Consider the following 16,322-nt stretch of genomic DNA (forward strand, 5'->3'; position numbering starts at 1 on the left):
CAATAACACACACTTAGTGGCTTAAAACAACACAAACTTATCTTACAGTCCTGGAGGTTAGAAGCCCAAAATTAGTTTTGCTGGGCAAAAATCAAGGTGTTGGTGGGCCTGGGTTACTTCTGGAGGCTCCGTTTCTTTGCCTTTTCCAGTCTCTAGAGACTGTCGCCATTCTTCAGCCTGTGACCCCACATCACATAGCCCTTCTTCTCTGCCTCCATTGTCACGTTGCCTTCTCTCTCTCCTTTCCTCCTCCTGCTTTCCTCTGATAAGGATCTTTGTGATGACATTGGGTCCACCCAGATAATCCAGAAAGTCTCCCCATCTCAAAATCCCTAACTTAACCACATCTGCGAATTCTCTTTTGCTGTGTGAAATAACATAGTCCCAGGTGCCAGGGATTAGGACATGGACACCTTGCAAAAGCCATAAATCACCCCACCCCACCTTGTAAAAGAGGAAATTTAAGAAAAACAATTCAGTACCTGACCTTAAGAGGAAGATTGTGTCAAAGTCACACTGTTGCTGCTTTTATGTTATCATGGTCTAATTCAGAGTCAAAATTTAAAAACTCCTTAATAATTAGATTGAATATTCTCTTTGGCTGCTGATTGGAACTTTTAGTTGCTAAGTTTTAGTCCAAAATTCTCTTAAGAAAATTCTCTCATATACCTATGAAATCTCATTCTTTTCTAACCTTTCTTTTTCATTTTTTTTTTTTTTTTCAGAAATTCAAGACTACAACACAAGAATTGAAACTATAAAGTCTCTTGTACAAAAACTCCCTCCACCAAATCGTGACACCATGAAAGTCCTCTTTGGACATCTAACTAAGTAAGTTGTAAATGTTTCTGAAATGACTATATTACAGTCATTTCCTAAATGAGCGACATTCAATTTTAAATCTCTAAGACAAGAGTTTCCAAATGCATCCACCTTATATTTTTCTCTGTGGCTGACATAATTCTTCCTGCAGAAGTTGGCAGAAGGTACTAGAGATAGGAAGGAGCATCTACAAAAGGAACTTCCAAAAGGATTTATTTCTCGTGGCCTTTTCAACAAGTAGTTGTTTGCTGATTGGTTGTCAGAACCATCACCAGGGCCCTCGTACAGGCCATCTTGACTTTGTTATCTAATTTCATAGAAAGAGCATGAAATGATTTAGACATGAGTTCAAATCCCAGCCCCATCATGTACCAAGTGCTCAGACCACAAATAAGTCACTTAAACTCTCTGAAATCCAGTTTCCTCATCTGTAAAATGTTGGTTCAGATTAATAAGGTGCTATACATGTAAACAGCTAAGAGAAGAGTATTTCAGGCAGGAAAAATAAGGCAAAGGTAAAGGCCTAGAGGCCCCAGAGATACTGAAATATTTGAAAAGCGAAAAGCAAGCCAGGACAGCTAGAACCTAAAGTACAAGGAATAGGGGTGGGGGGTAGGTGGGGGCCAGAGCTGAGGTCCCAGACATTAGAATAGGTTCTTGTGGACCACGGTGAGAGATTTGGATTCCATTCTAAGTACAAGGAAGAACCTCTGAAGAGTAGTAAATTGAGTGAGTGTTAAAAGATCACTGTGGCTGCCAAGCAAAGAATGGATTGCAAATGTGAAAGTAGGGAGACATATTAGGTGACCGTTGTGGTCAAGGCAGGAGAAATCTGTGCCTTGGGAGGAGCCCTCAGAGAGAAGTGAGTGGAGATATTCTGGAGGTGGATCAAGTTAGATTTGCTGCTGATTGGGGTACGGCAGAGAAAGAAAAGGAGAAATCAAGTGTACCTCTTTGGGTTTCAACTAGGGCAAGTGGAGAAATGATAGTACCAGATACAGAGATGGGTAAAATGGGGAGGAACGAGTTGAGTTGGTTTGACAGCTCTATTTTGGACGTGGTAAGTCTGAAATGACTGTTACTCATTTGCCTTCTGTTAACAGCGTCATCAGATAAGGGAGAGTGCAACACAAGTGATAAGGTTTTAGCTTTCACCATATATGCATAGTAATATTGAAGCCTGGTAAAGTTTCAAATAGGAGTAGATTGGGCAGTTTTGCTTGTGTGAGATTAAGTCTCCTTAATCACCCATTCCTTGGGATGAGTCATTTCTACATATTGTTCAACTAATCCATTACATGGTTTTTAATTGTGAATGTAATACATGCAGTTGCACCAAAAAAATAAACAAAAGTGATGCATGTACATTAAAAAGTGAAACTTGCTTACCAGTCAGCCTTACCCTGCTGAGAAGTAACTAACATTTTCCTATGTATCCTTTCCGACCTGTTTTTAAGCACATGCACATGTGTGTGTCTGGTTGCTTCTTGTGTTAACGTACATCATACTGCACAGATTGTTCGGCAACTATTTTGCAATTCATGGACAGCCTTTCATTCCATTGTTTAAAATTGTCCTATTCTTTCTAGTTTCTATCCATGGTATGGATAGTCCATAACTTGCTAAACCAGTCACTGCATTAGAGAACGTATTTTAATCTAATTCACCATAGTAGTTTCTCTTATTTTACTCAGAGGGGAAACTTGTCTCAAAGTTCAAAACATCCCTTATTGTTATAGTGTCTTTTCTTGTCACCTCCACATACTGGCTACAGTGGAAAACCCAGTGTGGTTTAGTGAAAGGATCTTGGGCTTTAAAAAAATAGAGAGTCAAACATAAAGTCAAATCCTAGGTCTATACTTTATTCCCATTATGATCTCAGGCAAGTAAAATCAGATTAAATAATATCAACCGTATCTTGTGGTTATGGGAATTAAATGAGATAACGCATATAAAAAGCCTGGCCCAAGGTAAGCATTCCTCAGTTGTTAATTCTTTTCCCTTAGGATCCAGATATGCCATAAAAGGGGTTTCAAGTTACAAGTAAATACTGGAGTGCTTATCTCAGTAACTTTAACTGGACAAAGTCATAAAACAAATGGAAAAGTATACTCTTTAATGCTATGCAATACCTAGTCTTGGAGTTCTTAAGAAATATCCATTACTCAGTCTCAATTATTCCCTTTTTTTTTTTCAACTGAAAGAGCAGCTATAAAATGAAGAAATTAAAAGTCAGCTAAATCCTCTTTCAAGAAAAAAAAACACAGAGAAGTGAATCTATCTAGTTAAAAACCTTCAAAGAATGAGGATCCTCCGTGCCCATGCCACATAACCCCAGTATTAACAATTAATGCCTGATCGTGTTTCTTATATTTAAATTAATTTCTTATTTTTGTTAGAACTTTCGTTTAGTTCAATAGAGATGGAAATAGATGTTTTAAACTAAGATTTAAGATCAGATTATTATGTCACATCACAGTATTCACATTTTTAAGATTTATCATTATCGATGGGGAGAAAAAGTGTTATTTGCCAGCCACCAGCCTTTCTTGGGTAGTGTGACCATATTTCACCCTGTACCAATTTATAAACTGGGCTTAATTATGCACAAGTGTGTGCACACGATTATATCTTGTTAAGCATTTTTTGCTAAGTTTTTGATAAACAGCCAATCGCGGCATGTCATCAAAGCCTGAGAAGACTAAATAAGAAGATTGTTTAACAAGAATTTAAATACATTCATGTTTGAAAGAATCATTAGAATGTTTTCCTTAGTCCTGATGCATTTGGTAGTTCTTCAAAAAAATCTACCGTCAACACTTGTATGTAGTGTTTATTCCAAATTGTTGCAAATATATATATTTTGAAGTTTGTTTAGTAAGGGTCAGGGAATGTAATGAAGTGCCAAAAATTCCACTTGACCTACGTACTCTAGAGTCAACAGAACAGAACTCCATTTTTGCAGAGCTCTGAGTTAAATGTTACTCTAAAAACAGAGCAGTTACCACTGAGAAAGCTTAATTCAGCATGGTTAGACTAGATGGTAGATGTAAATCCTGCCTGTAAAAGCTAGAATTTTTAAAGGGCTGTGATTATATTAAGCATAAGATTGCACAATGGCTGCACAGGCTCAATAGTCTCAGAGTTCTGAGTCTTCATTCTTAGTCAAGCTCAGGATCAAGTTCTGTGTGTCTGCGATTGTAGCTTGAGACCAGGATTTCAGAATAGGCTATCATCTCAAAATGCCATCAACTAGAAATCTTTATTAATGGCCACTTTCACAAATTGATGTTACAGTGATAGGCCCTGCAGGGTCCTGTGGTATCTTTTGAATCACCATATAAATGGCAAGAACTATGCCTATAAAACATGTGTCCAATGCATTTTCCTATAGCCTGTTCCTTTGGAAAGGCAGGGAGGTGGAGTGAAGATGAAGTTAACAGGAAGAAGGACCTAGAAACATGTTTGCTTACTCATGGGTAGCAGTTGCAGGTTGAGAACCAGTCAAAGGAATTTAGTGAGAAATAGGGAACCACTAAAATGACAAACCCAGCAATTGCATGATGCATTTAGTGTTTATGACAATAGAGTACAGGGTGAAAGAGACAGAAGGAGAAGAGAACCCAGTAGTTCCCACAGGAATTGTGGTTGGATTGGAGTGATGGACATCAAATGGAAAGAAAGGGTCCAAATCTTTTGATTTTTTTGAAAGAAAAGCCCACACAATTTTTATTTCTTTCATTTATTTATCCCCCATATCCAGTCAGCCATAGAGATAAGTCTGAGGTTTAAATATTGGGTAATTGTGAAAATAGTCCCCCTGACAGCAATGAAAAAAGCAAAAGGAGATATTGTTTAAAAGGGTCCCCTTTTCTGTATTTTGCAAAGGCAGAGAAGAGAGAGAGAGAGAGAGAGAGAGAGAGAGAGAGAGAAAGGATTGAAGGATTGAGGATATAGATAACTAATGAAATAGGGTGAATCCCATTTTGGCAGGTGTGTATTGAATCAAGTCCTCTATATGCTGCTGATTGGGATGTACCAGCAAGGCCATTCGTAAAATTTTAAATATATAATATATCTCAAAACTGAAGACTTTTCAAATCCTCATACCTTTTGAACCAGTGATCTTAATCTCTCTATCCTAAGTAATACAGACAGGGAAAGTTTATACAGATAAAATTGCTTATGACAGCACTGTTTTCACTGGTGAAAACTTAGAAGTAACATGTGTTCAGTGATGGAGAAGGGTTATATATAACATGGTACATCATATTGGCTTAGTGAACTGTAGTTCATGGCTTTTTTTAAATTGGGGGAAATGTCTGTGTTAATTTAAATAAAGGCAGGGATACAATGTTTTACATCCTAAAAGAGAGTATAATTATAAATATGTGGGAAAAATTATGCACACAGAAAAAACTGTAAAAGTATTTACTGAAATGTTAATATTTCTTGAGTTGTTAAATTATGAGAGTTCTTTGCATGTTTCTCTTTCTCCCCTAGCCATGGTATAGAAGGAGACATTGAGGTTAAGAGCACAGGTAAAGAGAACAGGCTTTGGAGTTAGGCAGACCTGAATGTGCATCTTGGTTCTGCCACATACTGGAGATGTAACCTTGGCCAACTCACTCATCTCTAGACTTCCATTTTCTCATCTGTAAACTGGAGATCATAAAAGAACATATTCCCATGATGAGGAGTATGTGAATAATGCTTCTAAAGACTCTTGCACAGTACCTAGAACATATTAGGTACTAAATAAAAATCATATATTGTAGAGCTAGGGCTGGGTCTGGAGCTCACAGACCCCTCAAGCCTATTGTCCAGACTGGACCACAAACCCTTCACACGCAGGTCTATGAGCTAGGTAACCAGAAGAAAGGTCCTTGGAGCCTTGGTTGAAGAAAGAGTAGTCTTTATTCAGCACACACATGGCTCAGAGCTAGGCACTCCAAAGGGAAACTCAGAAACTCAACTGCTACTGGCAAAGAAAAACTGAGCAGCTGCCAGCAAAGTAAACATGCTCTCTTTTTAGATGCAAGCTCTCTGCCAACCAGCAGTTCAGGGCCACTGCTCAACATGCTCTTGAGAACACAATTATAGCAACAAAACTAAAAAGATACATTGGTGCTCATGTGCACTAACTCCACCCACACACACAATTTTTTTTTATATACAAAGAATGTGCTGCACCACACCCAACCAGACCTGAGGCAAGGGGGGCCTGATTAAACTATTCTATTTTCCCAACATATATCAACATGTATTTTTTTTAAATGAGGGGAATGTAAAATAATTTTTAATGAAATATTAATATAAGAAGAATTGCTGAAGGGGTATAGGGTGAAATTACTACCAAATTTCCTGGCCTCCAGAAAATTCTTTATCCCACCCCAGAATCTTTTTCCAAAAGTTGACTTTTCTCACTGGCCTGATTCAGCCAGTTTTCCAAATATTCAATGAGGCTGTTTTCACGTGTTTGACAAACCATGTGACATCCCCATCCTCAAGCCCAATCCCAACTCTTTTCTGTCACCAACTCCCTAACAACATGCCCAGCATCTTGTTCCTTGTTCTCAGTTCCAGTTCTTTTCAACTTCCAGGTGATAGATTGCTGATAGGATCATCTAGTCTACCATACCTTGGGCAGGCATGAGGAGGTTGGAGATATGCACAGGTCTTCCTGAACTTCTTGTCAAGAGCCTCCATCCCTGTTACAGCACTTTCCTAGGGACGGTTTTCTTGCCTGTTGTCTAACTTATCAGAAAGATTCTTACAGGGAGAACTTCCTGCTAAGCATATCCGAACACTGGCTTTGTGGAAGCCTGATAAGTGAGATATTTTGAAGCCAATAGGGCCATAGTGTAACTGCTGCCTCAGTCACCAGTGTAAACATTCTTAGAATCCTGTACATACCCATCTATGCCTGGCACTACCCTTTTGACGTATTGGAATTTCTATTGCCGTTACTACTAGTAAAATATTCTAACTATTGCTGAAGTCATTTTCCAAATTTTTATTTCCAAGATTAAAAATAATACATGATAATTACAGAAAATTTAGAAAATAAATACTAAAGTATTTCCACAGAGCTAAATTGTACTAGTTAGCCAGATTTACTTTGTGGCATGCATTTTGGAAGCCAAAACAATCTCAAATTTTTAAGGGGAAAAGGACACAAAAGAACATTCATATGCATATTCATGCATGTACACATTATTCAGAAAGTCAAAATGTCTCAGAAATGGGTGGCTATTAAAAATGATTTCTAAAATAATGCCATTCTTTGATTTTCAAAAACAGCTTTGGGAGAATATATCTGCTGCAGATTGTAGGTGCAAATAAACATTCTTGCAGGAGACTTGCACTTTGTAAAATAGGTTGAAAGGAGAGCTAAAAATCTTCTCTTTTGCATTGACTCTAAGAAAATCGACCAGCTGTTCATAGAATTCCAAGGTGAAAAAATGATATGGCTGAATAGACAAATCTCATGGAAGCATGCCAGTTGAATGCCTCATTGAAAGGAGAAACTGTTGAGCTGTGGCTATTTTGTGAGAGTAAACCGATATTTAAAGCTTCTCTGTGGTCTTCATGGATATTAAATAAAATATTCCACAAAAGCATGTCAGAGGCAACTTAAATGATGATGACCTAGAAATATAAGAATAGTAAGAGGAAACAATGGTGAGGAAATCATTCGTCCACCCTGTCTTTAAAACTGTGGCCATTTCTTGTATTTGCGGGGGGGAAAAATCGGATATAGTTAAAAAATGGACTTTAAAGCCCACAAGCCGTCGCCCTTCTGATCATCAGTGGCTGGTGACACTCTCCACCTCCCACCCAGGCCTCCGAATGCTCAGTTCTGGTGTGCTTTGGAGCAGAGTGTGTTTTTCTGTGCTGTCTTCTGGCATTCCACTCTTTTTCTGTACACTTTGGTCTTTCACCCAACCACAATACCTGATATCCAAAGACTTGCCGGCCATGGGTATTTTTACTGGAAAATGAGGAACCTGTGCAAATTGTTATTTTCTTTTACTCTCTCTCTCTCTCTCTCTCTCTTTTTTTTTTTTTTCTCTCTCTCTCTTTTCCCTGAGGGACAGGGGTTGCAAGTTGTTTGAAATAAGCCAGAAGCTTAATAGCTCCTTCGCTTGTGTATTTGAAATGGCACCCTAATCACTTTGAAGAGCTAATGTACTTCCTATGGGTCTGAAATTCCTCAACTGGACTCCCGTGGCAGGATTTGGCCTGGTAGTTAAGAAAATTAATTACTCTGATTGCAAGGGTGAAGCAATAGTTCCCAACTCCCCGTAGTAATCATTAAAATGTCATCTACTTAGGAGACATCTTGGCACAGGATTTATAAGGTTTGTGAGCTGAGGACTAAGGTTCAGTGATCCTTCCAGGGGTATATCCTTGTTCTAGAGAAAGGCTTTGGGAGATAAGGTTTAAAAACGGGAGAGAAATTATTACTTTAGATCTTTAGATCTAACATTTGAATAGGAACATTTACCACTGAATAATACGAAACAAAACAAAACTTAGAATGGCTACTTTCCCCATCTATCACTGTCTTCTCTATTGTTAGCGATGGTCCACCTCATGGGAGTATTTCCTCATAAGAGGAAAATTTTTTTAAGTTTCCCTATCCTTTTCCACTATGAATCTTGGCCTTTTACCTAATGGAAAGAATTGGGGATTGGGAATCAAAAGACAGAGGCTCAAGTACCAACCTCAGCCCTTAGAAACAGTACAACACTGAGAAAATCTTTTAATGTCTCTAACCCTCTCTTTTTTTCATGTGGGAGATAGGTCAAATAAATTCACATATGTGAAAATGTTAACTGTGAAATCCTACCCGCTAATTCCTTCAGGAAGCCTTAAATGAGTTCCTGCTGTACTCCAGAGCTGGGCAAGATCAGGGTTTGGCAAACTCTGGCCCACAGGCCGTACCCAGCCTGCCTCCTGTTTTTGTCAATAAAGTTTTATTGGAACACACACACCCCTATTTGTTTATGTGTTGCCTATGGCTGCTTTCATGCTACAACGGCAAGAGTTAACTACTCACAGCAAGTTGTACAGGACCAAAGACACTTGCTATCTGACCCTTTACAGAAAAAACTGTGCTGATCCCTCCTTTCGATGCTAGAGACGTAAGGAGGACTCTCACCCTCACGTATCTTATAGCCTCCTGAGGTAGATAACTCAGTAAACAATTAGAATAAATATGGTGTGATGTGACAAGATACCATGAGACCCCCAGGCAGAAGCTAAAATCTAGCTTAGAGAAAACAAAGATACCTTCCAGAGAATATGACACAGGCTATGTGTAAGGAGGTCATTTTGGCAGGCAAGGGGCCTGCTATCAGCAGGGAGAATGCTGTGCACAAAGGCATGGAGGAGAAGCAGGATGTGGTGAAGAAATCCCGAGTCCTCTAGAGTGATGAGAGAATTAGGAAACACGAAGAGAAGTAACAGAAAATGAGCCTGGAACGTGCTGAACACGTTGTGAAGAACAGCATACGCTTTGTGCTAAGGAGTTTGAGATTCTTTCTGTCGACATCAGGAAAATCACCAGAGCGTCTGAAACAGGGAGATAAGGCGATGATACCTGTATTTATAAAGATCACATTTTGTAGAAGAATAAAGAATAGCTTGTTGGACGGAAACCCCAGAAGTAGTAAAAAGTTAAGAGGCTGGCGGACCAGGCAAGCTAGAGATGCCAAACTGAGGAAATGGCGAGGAGAGTGGGGGAAAGGGCTGGAAACGACAGGCACTGAGGAGGGAGATTCAACAGGACGTGCTCACCAAGGGCGGCCAGAGCTTAGGAAGAGGAGGCTTTGAAGATGGCATCAAGTTTTGAGCTCGGTGAATGGTGATATCTTTAACTCACAGGCAAGAAAAGAACCAAATTGGAGACATAAAAGACGCTGAAATTTTGGAGCCATGATGTGATTTGGTCATTGTTTATAACCTATTAGCAAAGTCCAGTAGAGGGGAAGAAATACATGTTGGAACTACAAGAAAGGTGATTGAGATCTATGTATAAATTTAGGAGTTGTCCGTTTAAAGATGGCAATGGGATAAGGTCATGAATAACCCAAGGGAAAGCATGAACCTCAAAAAGAGTCAAGGACAGATTTCTAGAGACTTCTAGAAAATCTTCTAGTCAAAGGAAGAAACGCCTGGAAAGGAGTCTGCGAGTGATATCCATATTGATAGAAAGAAAATTTGGCAAGAGCAGAGGTATTATATTTTGTTATTAAAACTAATTCCACAAAGGAGGCCTAAAAAATTCTCATAACAGAACATTGGCAAGATTTCCAGCCACGACCAGCTACTAGTCTTACCTTCATCTTTCATCTTTCGAAAAAATCACAGGAGTAAATATAATAATCTAGCAGGAAAAAAAAGTGATATTCTATAGCATAATCAGGTCCTGAAAATATTGAAGAGAATGGAAATTATAAAGAACTGACCTGACCCCTTCTGCCATTAGACCATTGGCTCCAGGAGGGTAGGAATTCGTGTCATTTTGATTCCTACTATATCCCCATAGCTGGTGTAGTATCTCACACATTGTAGATACTCGATACTCTTTGTTGAATAAATAGAATCACATGACTTCATTGAATAAGATGATGATAATCTAATAAACAGTGAGTGATTCTAGGTAAAATCAACTTCTTATAGCCTGGAATTTTAGAAACCTGAATTTCAGACTAGGACTAGGAACTATCCCATTTTGAGGTTATTGGTAAGTAAATTGTTGCTCTCAAGTTTATCTCCCCTCACCTGATGTTTATCTTTTCATCATGATGAAGAGAAGAGCAATGCTCTTCTTATTGTAAAAGAGACAATAATACTGAGACTTCCCATTAAGAGGACGAAAGCACAACAATGAGCAGTGCTAAAAGAGGCTGGCCCCAGGAGGAAGCCTTGGTCAGGGCATCTGTGACCACCCACCAGTGACTTGGAGCCTGGTCAATCAATGACTGAAGAACATGATGAGATTGCCAGTTCTTCTGATCTCCTGGTTATCTGGGATTAGTAATGGATCCTGGAATACAAAAATTTGTGTTTACATCCTTGGCCATAACTCTCACTACTAAATTAAAGAACCTCTGCCACACCTATCTCCTATCAGGTCAACCCCAACCTCTCTGCCCATCATTAGTTTCAGATCCAATATTGATTCATACTACCTTGAGTTATTTAACATTAGGTGAAGCCCCCCCCAAAAAAAGAAAATCACCTTGATTACAAAAGTTTGCCCTCCGCTTTTAAGTGTGTAAAGAAATTCGGTTTCCCTGTTTTATGGAGTATAGGCACAGCAAACTTCAACGTGAAAGGAGGAAAAAAATCAACCAGACCTCGAGTCACCTGATTTCCAGTCCACTAGACCACACTCTGCTTTCCTGCCAATACCAATACTCAATTGTGTTTCCAGGGAAGAAGGAATGGTAAAACAAAGAGTGAGAAAGACGAGCCAACTCTGCAATCGGTGTTCAATTAAAAAAGGAATTCCAGTGATAGAAGCACAGGCCCATCATTCAAATTCCCTTTTTTAACTGAACACCAGTTATAATCCCAGCCCTTTCAATAAAATTACCTAATTAATCCCAATTAATTAGTGAACCCTCCTATTTATATAAGCGGTTTTCTTGGTGTCTGTTCTCTCCCCCCCCCCCCCGCATCTCTAATAGGTTGCTTTCCATCTAAAAAGCACTGGGGAAAGTTTCATTTTTAGGGGTTCTTTTTAAAAACAAGTTCCATGTCAACATTCATTAATGCTTGTGTGTGTGTGTGTGTGTGTGCGTGTGCACACACATATATGCATACTTAGAGCACGTTTTTAAAAAGGCAGTGATGGCGCTGCCTTTTACCACCTTCTTTCTCCTCTTTAAATGGAAAGCACTGAACCCAGATGCCCAACCACGGAAGATATTCTTCCAGAAGCAGCATCTGGCTTCCTGGCAAGCCCTGCAGGCGAGCCGTTTGGGGAGCGTTGCCGTTGTCTCTCGGTCTGTCACGTGTATCAGATACCGTGGCCTCTCTGGCTGGCATGTCCAGGCAGCTGCCAATTCCTTTCAGTTCACCTTTAATTCTGAGAAATGAGTTCCCTTGTTTTCATTTCTTACTGGACTTATTTTTCTCCCTATAAGAATTCCAGGATGAGCCTAATTCCTCATTGCTTTCTGCCTGTCAACTTCCTCTCCAGGCCTCGGTCTTTTGAACCCAGGTGAAATCCTCAGCCATTTAGTCCTACATTAAAATAGGTTACTTTTAATAATATTTCTTAGCCACTTCTTGTCAGTGAAATGCCTAGTAAACTGTGGGATTGTTCCCTGAAAAGAAAAGCAAAACATTCCATCTGAGTAATTTATTCTGGTCTGTACACAAGACATGGGAGTATTCTTGACATTTGTATATTATTTAGTTAAGTCATATCGGCTCCCTGTTTCCTTGTCACATCATGAACAAAAGAGCATCACAGGACTGGAAAAGACAAGACAACACTACAGTTAGCCGAGGCTGTGCAGCATTTACAAATAGCACTCGCTTCAGGAAACTAGATGTTTTAAAGTAGCTTCTTTTTTTCTACCTGTTAATATATATATATTTTTTAATTGTGAAGTATTTCATGGGTTTTTTTTTTTCTTATGGATAATTGTTAGGAACACAGAGTCCGATGGTAGCCCACGCAACAGGAAGCAGTGACAAGGTGCTGACAAGTCCGGCAGCAGTAACCAGAATGCAGAGGAGAAAGCAAAAATTAGAGCTGCAGGATGACATCCGGGAATAGTTAGCACAGGGTATCTTCAGATTCCCATGTCAGTGGGTTTTTTTTCCCTCATACAAGAAAAAGTGCAGATTGTATATGAGCCTTTAGATCTGAAGACTGTAATGTCTAGGCTGAGAAAAGACTGGATGTTAGCAGTGGACAGGAGGAAATCTTGGCCAGAAATAATCTTTAGTCTGTGGCCAGAAGCAGACGCAACCCACACTTGATGTTGAAGGAGTGTACAACTAAAACCATGGGCTTAACTTGAAAGAGAGCCTCTGGGTGACTAGGAAAGGAGGTTAGGGGCTGTTTGGGTCAAGCCTTTGGGAAAATCACTTTTGAAACCATCTACAAAACAGCAGAGCTCAAATTCAAGATTAGAATTTTTAAGTCTGTTTTATCTCTGGCTCAATGACATTTTTTGGTCTCTAATTTTTCCCCAGGTTCATTTATTAGTATGTAAAAAGAAAGTTAAACATACATGCAGAACTCACCAGCTTTATATTTATATGGCCCTGTATAGAGATTCCTGTTTCTCACTTCTAGTAATTTCTTCTCCTCTTCTGTGTCCTACCCACATTCTTTTTAACTAAGCTGCTTTCTAGTATATTTTCGCTTTCTTTTCTGTGCCTCTCCTCCCAGTATCATCTTCATCCTCAAGTTCTTTCTCTCATCCCTTGCTCTGAGAACTCTCTTCACTGTTAAAACATCCTTGCCTGCATCATTCATCCACCCATCACCCATGAACTAATAACTTACTTATTATGTGACTGATGCTGAGCTGGAAATGAAGACATCTGTACCAGGAAAGGAAACCCAACTCCTGGCATCTGGGAACTTCCTTGCCTGTATCTGAGAATGTTCATATCCCTCAATCTTATTCTCAGTTCCAACTTTCTGGCTCTACATCCCCAAATGCAAACTAGCTTCTCTTTTATAGGCATTTAGTCAGTCCATCCATTGGATTGAAGAAACCCCTGCTCTCCCATTTTTAAAAAGACAAGTACAACAGTTCGGGACAGAACCATCGCAGAGAGTAATAGGCATTGGTACTCTGGCACAAAAACAAAAAGTACTTTTTTTCTGGTCTCTCTGAGTTGATGATCAACACGTACCTCTTCCCTTATCAAATTTATTCACTCATTTATTTATTGCATTCATTGATTTTTTATTTGTCTCCCATAGTGCTTGGGATATGAAAAGATTATTTAAATTACCTAAAGGAACTTTTATCTGATTAATTTGTGTCTCTGCTCTTGGGCATCAAAACAGAATAAATTTGCTCACATAGACATGCATAGTAATACTTTACCTAAATCTGAATTTTTTTTCATTTGGACGCTTTTTAGCAATTATTTTACATCTCAGAAAAATTCCACTCTCAAACACATCTCTCCTCTAATGAGAGACAACTCTGTCCATCTTACCCATCTCTTTCCATTCCTCTTTCATTTCTGACTGCCATTCCAGAGCCAGAAGTACTTTCCTCCTGCTGACCTCTGAGTCAACAGAAAGGGATTTCATTCTCTCCCCTGGTGCCACATTTCCTGTGTAGGGTAATGTCCCCCACAGAGATATTGAGGCATCTGACTGGTAGTTTACAGGTCTCACTATATTTTTCTAGCTAGTGGGAAAAGAGAAATAAAATGCGTGCCCTGTTCTCCCTGACCTCACCCTCTTTTCATATCACACTGAAAATAACCAATTCCTAGACTGCCAAGCTCTTAAAGCAATTCATACCTCCCTGGCAATCGCAAGAATTTACCCTTCATCTGGGCAGAAGGCGGCCTGTTTAATCCATCCCTTACCACATTCTATTCTTTGCATGGTTTTCCCCTCAGCACCTTATAATAGACCAGTTAAGCCTAGAAGCAGGTGACTATATAGAGAAACTAAAGAAACGTTCATTGTCATGTTCTAAGAATTCTGATCCCAAAGCACTTTTATCTAAGAAATAGTAACACAGAAGAAAACAGGCACACAGTTGTGTGTTAGATTGCGGGCTTTGGGAAGAGTGGGGGCAGAGAAAGAGATGACCAGAGAGAAGTGTTTCGCTCATCACCAACGCAGCCACCTGAAAAACACCAGCTAATTAGCAGTCTGTAGCCACACAACACAGCAGTTTAGTACAAGAAGTGAACAATACTTTACCTAATTGAAACAACAGAGCAGACTTAGGTAGGCTGCATGCAATTACACAGATTGGAAGTCAGCCAGGACACCGAGGTTAACAATCCCTTCTCTCACAAAAAGCACCACGGGAACTTTAATGACCACAAGTGGAAAGAGCTGCCATCCTGCATCCCTTCCGAAAGTCCTCACCTCTCACAACCCAGGCTCCATCAGAAGGACTTAATGGTGTTGAATAATTGGCTAGGAAAAAAGAGTGCCCTCTATCAATGCCGACGTACCTGTGCCGTGTGACGGATCCACCATGCTCAGGAAACATGCTTTGAAATACGAGAGTGCAGGGAGATTCACATGGTTGAGGACATGGAGGGGGTCAAGTGATGGACAATGGGACTCTGCCAGTCTTGAGGCAGGCTCTACTGCCACACAAGTATCCCTAAAAGAAACTCAGGGCTTCTCAAACTTTAATGTGCATACGAATCAAAACAACTGGGGACCTTGTTCAAAATGTAGATTATGATTCAGGAGGTCTGGGATGGAGCCTGAGATTCTACATAGAGAACAAGCTCCCAGGTGATGCTACTGTGGTCTGGGGACCACAATTTCAGAATCCAGGTTCTACAGGAGGAGAGAAAAATTCTCTATGAACCAAGAAAGTAGAGTCTGGGCAAAGAGAAAGAGGACATTAAAATGAGATTCAATACCCAGAATAATCAGGTGTGCTTCATTTGTCCTAGGATCTAAAGGAAGCAGAAACATGCAGTGTCCAAAATAATAAATAATACAGTCCAAAACCCACTCCTAGAATGGCTTTTACTATGGAGGGAAGGGAAAAGAACTTGGTCCCTGAACGTGTTTCATGAGTGAGGCATCTGCTCTGACCAGTGTTAGTATTTTCCACTCACTGTTTAGTGCTGCAGCAGAGGGCTACCCAGTGGTCTCTCACAACCCCCAAGAGCCAAAATTGTCTGACTTTCAAAATGCATCAAGAGAAGACAAGATGGCAGAATGCAGATCTTCAAAACTTAGCCCATGGACAGTGAAAGGAGTGATCATTTTCCTTCAAAGCTTTGTAAAATAAAATCAGAGTTGCTGAAAAACATCAGAGAATGGGCCATTTTTAAGCTTATATTATGCAAATATGGTTTATTGCTGTGTGTTACCAAGGCTTTCGTGATAAAGCCTGAATATACCATTAAAGACTCTTAATTGTTGGTTGGATTAATGATTATATTCTTTATCTAGTTATTTCCTAAGTGCTTTTTACACTAATATCTACATATCTTGTGACTTCGTAATGATAGAATTCACTTTAGATGTTTAGGAAGAAACACACGCGCGCGCGCACACACACACACACTTGAAGAGCAAGACTCAATTAATCACTGGTAGAAGCCATACAGCACGTCTAAATGTATGGTTTCCTACATTTAGACGTGCTGTAAACATGCTGTATACTAGATAAGACTGGAGTTTAAATACACATTTATCCTAATATATACCTCATCAGTATAACTGCAAAAATGCCATTACTTGCCAACAACATATAAATTTAGGATATCATTCAAAATATATCATTTGAAATGTT

General features: G+C 39.5%; 1 protein-coding gene across 1 annotated transcript in view; it reads left to right on the forward strand.

The window, feature by feature from the left end:
* ARHGAP15 (Rho GTPase activating protein 15) overlaps positions 1 to 16,322 on the forward strand; it is a 563,492-nt gene that overhangs the window by 497,765 nt on the left and 49,405 nt on the right. Inside the window, exon 12 of the mRNA XM_063076301.1 lies at positions 726 to 831. Coding sequence (XP_062932371.1) covers positions 726 to 831 — 106 coding nt within the window. The remainder of the gene's footprint in view (positions 1 to 725; positions 832 to 16,322) is intronic.

Source organism: Cynocephalus volans, chromosome 1 (genome assembly GCF_027409185.1).
Source record: "Cynocephalus volans isolate mCynVol1 chromosome 1, mCynVol1.pri, whole genome shotgun sequence".
NCBI lineage: Eukaryota > Metazoa > Chordata > Mammalia > Dermoptera > Cynocephalidae > Cynocephalus > Cynocephalus volans.